The 13,311-nt window shown below is 54.1% G+C and overlaps 2 protein-coding genes across 2 annotated transcripts; both read left to right on the forward strand.

The window, feature by feature from the left end:
* Nucleotides 1–2,680: 2,680 nt before the first annotated feature.
* Nucleotides 2,681–4,391, forward strand: COL26b_012704 (uncharacterized protein; the record flags this gene model as incomplete). The annotated part of the gene is made up of 5 exons (XM_053185343.1): nt 2,681–2,845; nt 2,911–3,135; nt 3,228–3,326; nt 3,382–4,294; nt 4,339–4,391. The coding sequence occupies 5 exons, from the start codon at nt 2,681–2,683 to the stop codon at nt 4,389–4,391; spliced, it is 1,455 nt and encodes a 484-aa protein (XP_053030703.1).
* Nucleotides 4,392–11,185: 6,794 nt separating this feature from the next.
* On the forward strand, nt 11,186–12,635 carry COL26b_012705 (uncharacterized protein; the record flags this gene model as incomplete). The annotated part of the gene is made up of 2 exons (XM_053185344.1): nt 11,186–11,199; nt 11,459–12,635. The coding sequence occupies 2 exons, from the start codon at nt 11,186–11,188 to the stop codon at nt 12,633–12,635; spliced, it is 1,191 nt and encodes a 396-aa protein (XP_053030704.1).
* Between the last annotated feature and the right edge of the window lie 676 nt (nt 12,636–13,311).

A 13,311-nucleotide genomic window follows, 5' to 3' on the forward strand; every position in this document is an offset into this window, starting at 1 on the left:
CCAAAGATCTTGCATCTCGGGTTCTTGAAGTCGTGTTGTCGATGTCGGATACAGTCTGAAAGCTGTCTCTGGGCTGAGCATCTCCCGCTGCATTGGCGCTTAAAGACCCGGAGATGGGCTGGGCTCTTGAAGTGAGAGGCACTCTATCCTCGTAGTAGTCGTTGTTTGCACCTTCATCGTAGTACGGAGAAGGACGATCAAGCGAGTCCAGAGATGGTGAGTTCAGTCGTGGGATTGGCGGTGGGGGAGGTTGGTTTATATCGGGTGGAAGTGCGAACTGAAGCGCGGACGCGTCGATGGGGGACTCTGGGCTTCCTGAGCTTGTCGGAGCGGCGACGTACGGCTGTTCCCAGTAGGTCGAAAGGCCGAGCCGATTGGGTGACAGCGGCGGTGCTGGAGTCTGGCCTTGACGCCCTCGCTCATACCCAGTTTGGGAGTCTGCCTGCAGACGGTCCCCGCCGGAGCCTGTGCTATCGTCTGGTCGCGAATTCATCTCGAAGTGATGATTCGAATCCAATCGAGGCTCAAAAGAGTTTTGAGATTTGCGGAAGCCACCGCGTCCTTGACACAGCTGTCGGAACCGGTCCGCAACGTCGTGAGGGGCGAGTGCGGTTGTGTCTATGACGGTCGAAGAACAAGACGCATGTTCCGTATTATTGTCGGGTCTCGGTGAGGCCCATGTCGAGGCGCCGGATCGTATCGCGTACAGCGATAATGCAACACCTTGGTATGGGTCGTGGGGTCGGAAAAGTTGTCGTCGGTCGCAAACTGGGTAGGTATTTCCCGGTGTCGACAAACGCGAGTGTCGAAGCAGAGTCAAGGCGGGAGTACAGGCTGAAATGATGGCAGGTCTGGGATCTAGGGGACTTCGAACACCGACCCAATCGTCAGCGCGAGAATATCTTTGCGATTCCGTTTCAATCGAATCGGAGCCGTGTTCAGATGGTGGGTGAAGGAATTGCGGCAGCTGTCGAGGCCGGATGTAAGACGAGTTGTTCGTTGCTGCTAACTGTCCTTGGTCAGAGCCTGAGTTCCCAAGAGGAATTAAGTCAGTACGCAGCAATTCGAGCACTGTAGAGAGACTTGGCGGTGTGGGACGTCCTCGGCGAAGTAGTTCTATTTTCAGCGTTTAAGGCGGATGGTCGGCATCGTCTGCTGCTGACAAGGACACGAAGAGCAAACTGTGATTGGTGGTGAGCCAAAATCTACCCCTACGTTACAGAAGTAAGGTACAGATGTAGGTGTTTTGGGTACCTTAAGTAGCCTTGGCGGAGCCCAGCCAGGGGGATGTGAATACACCGTAGTCCCAGGAACTTGGACACCGTCAAGGGGTTGCCAAAGTAGCTGGACAGTGCCCATGGAAGCCGTGTTTCGCTGCACGTACCCACCAGGTCTCGAAACGGCGTAACAGTCGGGTGTCAGCGTGTCGGCGTGGGCGGCCCTGTCCTGAACGATGAATATTGGTGCCGGGAGCCTTGGATCGGGAGTCCTCCCTCACCCCCTGGCGGGGGACTAGGTAAGGTGAGACGGTAGCCTTTGGAAGAACAGCACACGCATGAACGACATACAGAACTCAACGTACACACGTTCAATACGAGGACTAGTCACATCAGGCATTAAGAGCCTCAAAACTGCATCAAGCATGTGGTGTCGTTGCTCAGCTCTGCCTGACTGGGCGATTTGCGCAAGATCAATTCCGGTGCCGCCTGAAGCCAAATTGCTGCCTCCCCTGACGCTCAATCAGAGCACAGGTGAACCATAGGTAGGTATCCAGGTATCAAGGCAGATTGTTCCAACAAACTGAGTAAATACGAACGAGCCAAGGGACTTCGGGGAATTAAGCCTGTTCTATAGGACGGGAGCTTTAGGTATTCAGACGAAGTGAGGGAAAACGGCTTGGAAATGGATATTCTCCATCCGGCTACCTACCTAAGGTACATGTGGACAAGGTGGGGGGCGGATGCTGAGTCTCCTTATGGAGCTTATGTAAGGTAACATAAGGGACCTGGCGTACCTTATGTAAGTACCTATCATGTCCGCGGCAGAAGCACTGGACGCAACCTAAGGGTACCCGTCAGAAACTAACCCGCCTAACCCGACGCGTCGCCGGTCGGTCCTGACGGCAGGCACGTCGTGTTAAGGTCGGGTGCCTTAGGTAGGTAGGTAGGTAATCTTACACGGTCGCGTACCTGGCAGCTGAGAAGTACCGCGCCGTACAAACTGCACGCCATCGCTACCTCACCTCTAGCCTTGCAAAACCACCCCGGACGGCACCCATCACGGCACCTGCATTCTAATGCTTATGACGACCCCATCTCAGATTTTGATTGCTTCTCCCAAGGAGCGAAACTACGTTACGCCGGATTTCTGTTGTCCTTCGCCCTGTTGCATTCTTACCACTCTTGCCGACTCGGATAGCGCTTTCGCATCTTACCTGACGTGCACTCGCTCGGCGCCACTGCGCCGCAGAAAACTCCCTTGTCTCTTCAAAGCTTCTTTTTTCTTCGCGACGTCTTCACCATCAACCTCTACGTCGCCTTGTCTTGCCATTGGTAGTTTCAACCCTTTCTCGGCCACGACATGCCCACGACGCGACGCCTCGGATAGTAATCCTCAACTGACAAAGACATACCTGGTTTCCAGAAGGCGCTCTTAACCTCGCGACACACCAATCCAGAAGATGGTCTCGTCACGCAAACGGAATATTGAAGAAATCGACGTTGTAGAACGAGAGGAGCCAACCCTACTCCATCGCATTCGCAGCCAATGGCAATTTGCCAACCTGTGTCAATGGATCTTTCTTTTCGGGAAGGTCGTTAAGATTGACGACAGTCTGGACACCGAAGTAAGCTGCCTGCCCTTCCCAACCGTGCTTACCAACTTTGCAATTACTGACCCGCGATGCCACAGGATATCGAAACCGAATGCCTCAAGCCAAACGCTCCCGTGCTCCAGGACATTGGCCTGGCTCTTCTCAAGTTCATATCGTCGCACAGAGGCTTGACGTACGCTTCAACCCAGATCCCTCGCGTTTTCCGACCGCTGACCAGGAGCAGGCACGAATTGTTCGACGAGTACACCAGAAGGCAATATTTAGCTAGAGCGCCCGAAAAGAATCCGTTTGGTTCCGATGAGGTTGCTGCAAAATTCGCTGACTTTGACGTCTTAAGAAAGGCAGCTTCTCACCATTGCCAAGTTATCAAGCTTCATTGCTGACCATGCAATAGATTCAGATTCTCCAACAAATGACACAATGGATTATGCTGCGTCCCGAACGCGTAAGGGAGAAGATGGAGGAACAGAAGGATGTTGACCAGGCCAGCTGGGTAAGTGCCTGAAATTCGGCGAGTCTCGGTATGCCGTACTAAGATACCTGAACAGCGGATAGAACCCCTGGGTTGGGATAGGGATGACCGCACCTACTTTGTCCTCGATGACAATAGGGTATACCGCCTCACCGATGCTCCACCAAAGCAAGTAACACCGAAGAAGAAGTCCAAGCCGACCAAGTACGGCTCTCGGTCTAACAAGAGGCGCCGCGTCTCTGCAGCAGAGGCTGCCGATGAACCGGATCAAACCCCAAAAGAATCCACGGAAGCGCCTTCGCCTACTCGCGAGGACGACGGTCTCGGTGGCATGAAGTGGGAATGTGTTGCTGTGACCCTAGAAGAGGTCCAAGGGCTTATCGCCTCTTTTCACAAGACCAAGGACGACAACGAGAAGATACTGCGAGACTCTCTGCGAGACCACTTGCTGCCCATTTTGGAGAAGCAAGAAGAGTCGAGGAAACGCAAAGAGCAACAACGCGAGAAGGAGCTTCTTAATTTGGCGAAAATGGCGAATGCCAAACGATCAAGCAGGATCGCTGGCAAAGTTGAACAACAGAAGCAAGAGGAGAAGGCCAAGGAGGAGGCCCAAGTGGTCCAGGCTCAACAAGTTGCTGCAAGAAAAGAGGAGCAACAACGGCTCAAACTCGAAAAAGAGCGAGATTCGAGGCTGTTGTCCCGTGAAAAGCGCCTGAAAGAGCGGGAAGCCCGGCGCTCACAGCACGAAAGGGAACTCTCTCAGCTTTCGGAAGACAACCGCAGTGGTTCAGGTCGCGTATCTGAACGTCGACTGCAGGCTGAGATAGAGAAGAACAAGCGTGCGCTTCAGGAGCTCGATGACGAAGACGAAGAGGATGACTGGATCTTCGACTGCATTTGTGGCGTTTATGGCCAGGTAGATGACGGGACGCATAGTATTTCCTGCGAGAAGTGCAATGTCTGGCAGCACAGCAAGTGCGTAGGCATAAGTGAGACCGAGGCTGAGAGAACAGAATTCCACTTCGTCTGTCAGACTTGCCGGCGACGCGCGGAGGAGGCGGCTGCAAGGCCACGGACGACAATTAAGCTGAAGGTCAGTCGACCCTCCGACTCGTCACCTGCCAGCCAGCTCCCCACAGCACATAGTCCTCGGCCATCTGCTGGAATCATTGTCGAAATTTCATCACGCTCACAACCGATGGATGGACCGAGCGTTACTCAGACCGATGAAAGTACGCAATCAACCTCTTTCTCTGGGGACCAGACTACCCAGCCTGAGTCCAACTCACAAGACGGGAAGACAACCTTGGACGGAGTGTCTCCTGTTGTTACGCCAGTCGCTGGACCATCGGAACCGTCAGACCGGGTCAGAGAGAGAGAATCAGGCAAAACAGGCAGTAATGAGCCAGCGACACCCAAGGCTGATGACTCAGTCGATGTTGCAGCGCACTTCATGGCTAACGGGTCCGTATTAACTGGTCGCGATGGATTACCGTCGAGCCCCACTCGACTGGAGGCAACTCCTGGCCCTGCAGATACTTCATCGCCCAGGCCAGGAGTGTCTAGCTTGACAGCAACCCCGGTTATCAGTCGCGAACATGGCGTTCCTGGCTCAGCGCACTCATCATTCACACTACCCTCAGCTGAAGCTGGGCTTTCCCCGACGAAGCATTCACCTCCTCTGCCCCGTCCGCAACCTCCCAGCATCAAGACACCTGTTTTGCCTGCTGTCCTTCCGCCTGTAGCGACGTTGTCACCGTCCCCACGTCAGCAAATTTTGACACCTCCGATCAAGTCTACAGAGCCGGGTCGGCGATCGCTGCCTCCAGGATCGACTCCCGCCGCCATCTGAGCAAAACACATGGGTGATGGGGAACGCGGCAGCAGCAAGAGGTTGATAGTGATGCAAAATGCCTCTTTCATCATGTGGTCTCGAGATGTCCTTATGAGGCAGTGTAGACAGGGGATCAGCCTGAGGACGCACGAGCATTATTTCTGGCATGACCACGGATTGATATTAGGTTCGATGGCAGCTCGCGTGGCAGTGGAAGGATGTGGCTGGATAAGTGTATGACGAATGATCTAATAGAGTGTGGATGACCAAAACAGCCTTCACGACGTTTATTCAAGAGCCTTTGGCACATCGAGTCCGCCGTAAAGGCTATGTTCTGCGTCCAGAGACCAAGAGTGTCAACAGCGGTCTACTTACCTTGGATTAAACAGTGATCTCAACGCGGTAACTTTGTACGCGGGAATTAAATTGGCAAACGCGCGACGCATCACACTTGTCGATGCGCACATTCCGGTTCTCATGGGGTGTCCGACCGATCGGCTTGACATAGATCTGGCGTCGCATGTCTCGATCAGCTGCCTTCGGCGAGAGATGACCTCTGCCTGCCTTGTCCGTAAAGCGCGACCGTCAGTGTCATGGCAGTCACGACTGACCACTAGCCTTTTCCCACGGCAAAACTACTGGCCTTGGGTAAGTGACATGAAGTTACGGAGATGTTGGTTGAGTATTCGCCTTGGACATGTCTGATGCCAGCAAACGGCCCGTCAACTTGGCGGTCGGGTGGGAGCTCAAACGACCCTCATACATGGTGACGCACTGCGGCTGGGTCTCTGGGCAACCGTATGTGAAGACGGGCTGTACGAGACATTCGACTGGTCGTAAACCGAGCGTACCGATGTTTATGTGCCTTGATATACAGGTTGCCAACGAACGGAAGAAGAGCCAAGACCATGCTTTACCACGTGCATGGTACGAGACGGGAACGGGCGGGAATATTGCAGTCCCTCGAGGAAGAGCTCTGCATGAAGAGAGGAATAAGCCAAAGGCGGAGGCAAGAACAGAAAGAGAGAAAACGAAAAGGATAGCAGTGAGACAGGTCGGCGACATACTACTTCCTAGGTATGGTAAGAGTCAGGCCCGGGTCGGAGAGGTTAAGCTAAGCAAAGTTTGGAGAAGAAAATCTCCTTGGCGGCGTCTAGTCTAGTGCCAGATCCAGAGGCATAGCCGGGCAGGTAGCGCGCTATAGCTGCAGACGTAAGCCGCAAGCGCCGCAGGAAAGGAAGGCGACTGGCTCAGAGGATGCGCGCAAAGTCCAGTCCCGGCTGCGATGGCGGCTCCAGGCTGGCTCGTCTTAGCACTTGCTTGTAGCTTCTTCTACTGGCTCTGGAATGGGGTTGACGATGTGCAAGGACACTATTATCCGGAGGAGACGAGCTGTCGAGCGAGCCTGAGGCGGCACCATCGGTTCTGTCGCCCGCACACTGCCTTGCCTTGGTGGCAGTGGTTGTGGGAGTGATAGTGGCACAAGACGGGCTATCCGAAGAGGCCGGACGGTGCCTACTTTACCTTGGGTAGGTACGGTTCGTTCTTTTGTCTCGGTCTCCAGCTGACTTGTCGATCGTCCATGGGCTCAATGAGGAGGACCCTCCTAAACTGGAATACGTGCACCGACGATGGGTTCTAGGCTCGGGAATCGGGACCCCAGGTCCAGCTTAGGACGTAAATGTCGGCGGCAAACAAGACAAACAGTATGCCAACTCATATTACAGGACGGATCAAACACGCGAGAGAGGTGGGTGTCTACTGCCTCTAGGTACTCAGCGTCAGCATATTCTATCCTTCCTCTGTCACCCACCCTCATCACATGGCGCGGTGCGGAATGTTGGGTAACAGCTCGTTGATTCGCTGCCGCGTCCTATTCAGATTGGCTATGAATGGGAAATGGTGGAATCGGATACGCAGCAGGGGTGATGGTTGGTAGCGGGCAGCCGGGGTTTGGCGAGAACGAAGGGGGTGTTGGAATGACAGCTGAGTCTCTGGTGAGGTCATGTGGGGTGGACTGCACAAGTACTTCACCCAACTACAGCTTGGTGCAGGCATACCTACACTACCTTAGACACAGATGCGGACGCGAGATTCACCCAACTCATTCTGTTGGTTGGGGTGGAGAGCAGCCATCTGTGAGGTGTGTCTATCGCCAATTGAGTGCACTCAGTACACCCAAGGCAAGCAGCAAAACAGCGAGCCAGGTGACGATGCGAGGACGGCGATGACGGGAGGACTGCCGGGACAAGTGTGGTTTTACTTAGCTGGTGAGGGATGAGGTTGGGTAAGGTAGGTGCGCAATATGAACAGTTGCAGTGGGTAAAGTAGATCAAGTAAAAGTTGAGAGACGGCAAGGAGGTGTTGTGTGGAATTGATCCTGCTTGCTGCGTAGCATTCATAGACGGGAATAGGAGATGGGTGCCCGGGATGACATGGACATGGAGGAAGGTCTTCTATCTCCGCTTACCTACCACCTGCTTGCCCGTGCCCGTCTTGCACCCGCCACGTACCTGGGCTTACCGTACCTCAGTATCCGTACCTACCTAGGTACCTTATGCTCCTGCACCTGGCGCGTGGTAGCCCTTGCAGGCCTGGTGCTGGTGCAAGTGCCCTCCCTGCACGTACCTAGGTAAGTAGGCACCTAAGGTAAGGTAAGGTAATGTAATGTAGGTGCCATACCGTACCTACCTTACCTTATGCGTAGAGCGGGGCGATGACAGCCCACACTGTGCCGGGTGTCAGTTCAACTTGTCAGGATCAAAGAACCGAACGCGCCACAGGCTGTTCTTGGACTAGGCCAATCAGGACAGGCGCCACCAACGATTCCGGCAGCACAGACAGCCCGATGTACCGATTCGAGCAAACAAACATTCCTCTTGAGCCTCTCTAACCCAACTTCACCAACTGAACAGCTTTTTTTATTTTTATTTTTTATGGTTTTTTGTGCCAACGCCTCCCCCTCTGTCGCCTTCGCCTCCTCTCGCCTCGCGTCCCCTTGCATTGCTTTTACCCTTCACCTTCCCAGTCCACTGGCTGGGCCGCGGCATTGCCTGCTTCCCTAGACCTAGCTACCTTTCACTGGCCCTGGGCCCGCTTCCGTGCTCGAACCTCATCTCTTCCTGCTCTCCGCCCCAATCACAATCAAAGCCTCTTGGGTCTGGTCTCTTGTTTGTCTCCCGCCTGGATTGTTCTGTCATGGTACGGCAAGCAAAACGACGGGGGTGGAGGGCAAGGGCGGGGGAGATTGAGCCACATACTGGCCCCCATGACACGGTACGGCCTGAGGGAGGAGGGGTGAGTTACGAAGGGCGATAGCACACACATTGTCAGCGGCTGAATGGAAATAGAGCTGAGGGAAGGAATCGGAATATGTGAGCGAAGAATAAGAAGAGACATGAGCAGGGGCAAGAGAAGGAGGAAAGACAACGTCCATGCTGACCCCGTCCGCTCTATCAGTCTTGGGCTTGGCCGACAGAGAAAATGCCACCGCCACATTCTTCGGTTACCAGCGCGAACCGGTGGGGGAACATGGTCAGACATGATTCCCGTCAAGATACCCTCGCCAACATAAGATATGACGATGGCACAGGATGGGCCAGCTCACGGCTGCTCAGTGCTACCCCGAGAGGCACCAGCTCCAACAGCGGCCACTGCCCTGTTGCCAACGACAAGAGAAGCAAGACATGGATATCCATCCGTAAACAGGCGCACGTAGGTGCCCACTCCGGCAGCAAGCATCACATCACACGGCTGATGCCCTTCTCCCCCTGGCGCCGTCATCCCTGCCCATGGTGAATTCCCTGTTGGTCGTTGGCAATCAAAGACCTGCGAGTCCGGGTTGTTTCTATGATTATTACGAGGCTGCTACACTCTCTTGAATGTCAGCTCCCTTGGTGTTCAGAGTGCTAGGCAGGGCGCATTGCAGGGTATTACATGGCAGCTCCCGTGGTACGGCATATTAGCCTGGACCATGACAGCAGAAGAGGCACAACCCATTCGTCTTAACCGAAGACGGCCAAACAGATAGACAGACGAGCAGCGGCCGGGGCTTGCTAAGGATATGTGCCTTGCCTAAGGTAGGGTAAGGCTGGTGTACGGCCGCCCGGCGCCGCTTTCAAACCCACATCCGAATGCGGCAATCAGCTAGATGCTCTTTCGGACGCAGAGAAGCCAGCGACGGCATACGACAGAGGCTAAGGCAAGAGAACCAGAGGGTCGCCTTAGATGCACATGCGTAACATGTACACATAAAACCACCCAGCCCAGCCAGATGCTTTTCTTTCATTCCTCCCACCTAGCATCTGATTCAATGAATGAATCTCCTCTTACGACAAAGACAAGGTGTCCTGGGCTTTGACTTGCGTTGCTTCACTTCGCTTCCCGGATGCTTCTGACCCTGGCTTTGGCTCTTGGACCCGGCTTCCCTGACCGGTGATCGGTACAGCATCGCACTCATACCATTCACAGCACTCGGATTACCACTTGCCCTCACCACCATCACTCCCATCACCTTGGAACATCATTACTCTCCAGGTCGCAGGGGGCTATCCTTGCCAAGGTTCCCAACGACAAGAAGAAGGAACCCAAAGAGACAGAAGAGGAGAAAGAACCGAGAGGGTAGAAAGAGAAGGCGGCAAGACAACACTGACCCAGCATACCGAACAACTATATTGGAGTTCTGAAGGGAGATCGGACAAACATCAATATACACGAATTACCGAAGAGACCCCCGGTCCGCTTTTGACATCGACAACTACAGAGCACCCAGCTAGAAGGAAGAGAGAGCTGGATCGAGCGATATCATCAAAGACCATCACCTAGCTTCGATCTCAAGCAAGCAAAACCCCCTTGTCACAAAGACGACAGGCTATTCATAGAGCCTTTCATGCTTGGCCAGTCTTCACCTCACCGCCGCTCCCTAGCAAGCTCGTTCAGTCAAATCTCAAGCTTGACATTGTCGTCGCATCCTGCGTCCCAGGGGAACGGTCCCAGATCACTTGCCTGATCCCTGCTCTTCGGCTGCTTGCGAGGTATTCGTCACTCCATTCCCAGACCTTGCATCCCTTGGCCATACCTCAACTCTGAAGCTGTCACCCGTACTCAGAACATTACCTGGACATGCCCATGCACTAGCCACACCTGCACCTCATCCACATGCAGCTGCAGCTGCAATACAAGACAGACAGCTCATCCCCAGAAGGACACCAGGGCCAGATACACCAGCAGACGCAGGAGTAGAGCAGAAACGGAGCGAGAGACTCAACAGGCCTCTCCTTGTCAGCAGGACTACCAACCGTTGCAATCTCTCTGAACTTCTCACTTCCCTTCCTCGTGCAACTTGATGCACACACCACCCTCCAAGCACACCCCACCAAGCTGCAATAATTTCAGCATCTGCTGAATGTAGATATCTGCAGTGCAGCTCCCCTTTCAACTTTCAATCCTTTCGCATATCACAGCTGCCGGCTGCTTTCCCCTCAAGCATTCACCTTACCGGACTACTGTGCTGTGCAACACTCACATTGGTCGAGCCTTGTCCCCCCCTCATCACCTGGGTCGTCCTGCGACCACTTGATTCTCCCACAAGTACGAAAAACATCTCTCCACTTGAGGATTAGAAACGAAAAAGGGTTGTTGTGGTAACTCCAGGGAACCAAAGAGCAAAACACCCAGCTCATTTGAAGCCTTGGACTACCCCCATCATCAACTTCTTCTTCATTTCGTCATACCTGTCCACATTTCCATCGACTATCAAGTAGTTGGGTATCATCTGACGGGCCAGTCTTTTCTCTTCGTCATTTACCATTTCTCTCACTTGTTGGGATGGCACACAACGGCCCACCTTCTCCAGCCCCTTCAAACGATGACATCTACACCAACGGACTGCATCACATGATACGATCGAACGGAACCACATCGTATCCAAGAGAGCATCTGCACCCAAATGATATGGGTGGATACCAAACGCCATCTCGATACGGTACGCCTGGTCCTCAACAAGACATGCCATACGATCATACCTCTCCGTACTCCCACCGCGGACATGAGAGCCGGATGGTAAGTAGCAACCACGTCAAACGCGCTAGAAGACGGACCGAACTGACCTACTGAAGCACTCGTACAACCACACGGCCTATGATACCAGTGGTGGCTCACTCTATGGACCGCTCTCCGGAGACCTAAACCATCAGGTACGCAATCAACGCAGCAACAAGTGGATGTGAAGTAGCTCACAAGTCTTTTCACAGCCCTACAGTACCCCTGACACATCACCGCCGACGCCCTCCCGTGCGTCTGATGTGCTAACAACCCGAAGCGGACTCAACGTTCACAAAGGGCCTTCTATCAGCAAGCCTCTGGCAACCCGCACTGGCCGCGTTGAGAAATCAACCCCTAGGAAGAAAAAGGAGCGTGCCAAATCGTCCAAGAAGGTTGACGGGCTCCAAAAGCCACTGAGCGAGCTGGCGAGAGAGCAGCCTCAAGTGCCCGTGGCTGACATCGAGGCCTACGTCCAGCGATCGGCGGAAGCACGATTGAAAGAGGTGGAAGAGAGCAAGACGCCCGGTAGGATCAAACGGCCCATGAATGCATTCATGCTGTATCGCAAGGCGTACCAGAACTTGGCCAAGAGTCTTTGCACGCAAAATAACCACCAAGTCGTATCTCAGGTCTGCGGTAGCGGCTGGCCCTTGGAGCCTGAACACGTCCGCGATCAATTCAACGAGTGGGCTAAGATGGAGCGAGCTAATCACCAGAAAGCCCACCCGGGCTACAAGTTCACACCATCAAAACCGAGGCCCAAGGCAAGGGACGGAGAGGGAGATTCCGAGGAGGGTGATTTGGAAGATCTCGAATGGGGTGCCAGCCGAGCAAGCTCGAGAAGCAGACAGATCAGGAAGCCGGGAAACGGTCGCAACGATGCGCCGGCATCAATCTTCCACAACTATCCCCCGCTTTCAGGCAGCCCGATGGGTCTTGGAGTGCAGACTCAGTCCATGTATCACTACAGCAACCCTGGCAAGCCTCTGCCAGCACCGTACAGCCAGACGGGCCTTGGTGGGCAGTACTACCAGCAGAGCGTTCATCAGCGACAAGACGCCACCGGTTTCGTCGAGGACGTTCTTATCAGAAAGACGCCATCTCCGGCAATGGGCTACTCCGCCCCACCTATGGATGGCCGCTTCGACGGTATGAGCCAGTACGGACCCATGTCCCACCACGACGGCCTCGAGCCCATGATTGATCCGGGTTTGATGGGCCATGGAGGTCATCCATATGGTGATCCGTATGGGGATCCCATGCTGGAGCCTAGATGGACGAATCCGCTTGGCTTCGGCGACGGCAGACAGGACCTGCTCGATGGTCTGTCAGGCTATGACGAGAATCTCATGCATGATCCGCAGCTTCAGATCCTGCGGGGGCAAGAGAGCAGCTGGAGGGTGGAGGAGCTTGAAGGAAGCCACTTCAACAACTGGATTGACCAGCCAGAGTGAGTACAACGCAATACAGCACGTTGTGATAGGTGGATGTCGCGTTTCCAGCGTGGAATGAGCTGGCAAACCATAAATGTACGGGTTGCGGGGAGTTTTCTCTCCTGCTTGGATGGCATGTGATTGTTTTACAGGTGGAGTTTGGATCAACGTGGAGATTAGCATTGTATGACACCGGTCGAACCGCCGGAGCAGAGTAGAAATGACTTTACACATCTGCGACCAGGTTGAGGGCCTCGTTGCGAATATGCTTTGCAAGTTGGGCATTCCTGTATCCTTGACCGAGGCCTAGATGGTGGCAAATGTGGCGCATATTTACTCATTGCCACTGATGGGAGCCGATATCCGTTCCTCAGTCTCATGCACGGCGGCCGCGAACCACCAGGGCGCATCGAGTTTAGAACTCAAGGCTTCTGCATGGGCGTTGCGACGCGTTGGGGGCCTGTGGCTCACCAATCGATGTTGAAGGGCTAAGGTATCATGTAACGGCCGGCCACTGCTCTGGTCGAAACGTAACTCGAGGTTCCAAGACATCGTATTCGTACATTTTCCAGCGGCGTCTGAACCCCCTTAAATGCATAATCTCTGTTACAGCCGCACGGCTCATAGCTCGCTTAGCCGTATAACGACTCATGTCCGAGGTAAGCTAGATAGCTACCTACCTATTATTATTTGATTT

This window comes from Colletotrichum chrysophilum (assembly GCF_026319265.1).
Source record: "Colletotrichum chrysophilum strain AFK26 chromosome Unknown scaffold_187, whole genome shotgun sequence".
NCBI lineage: Eukaryota > Fungi > Ascomycota > Sordariomycetes > Glomerellales > Glomerellaceae > Colletotrichum > Colletotrichum chrysophilum.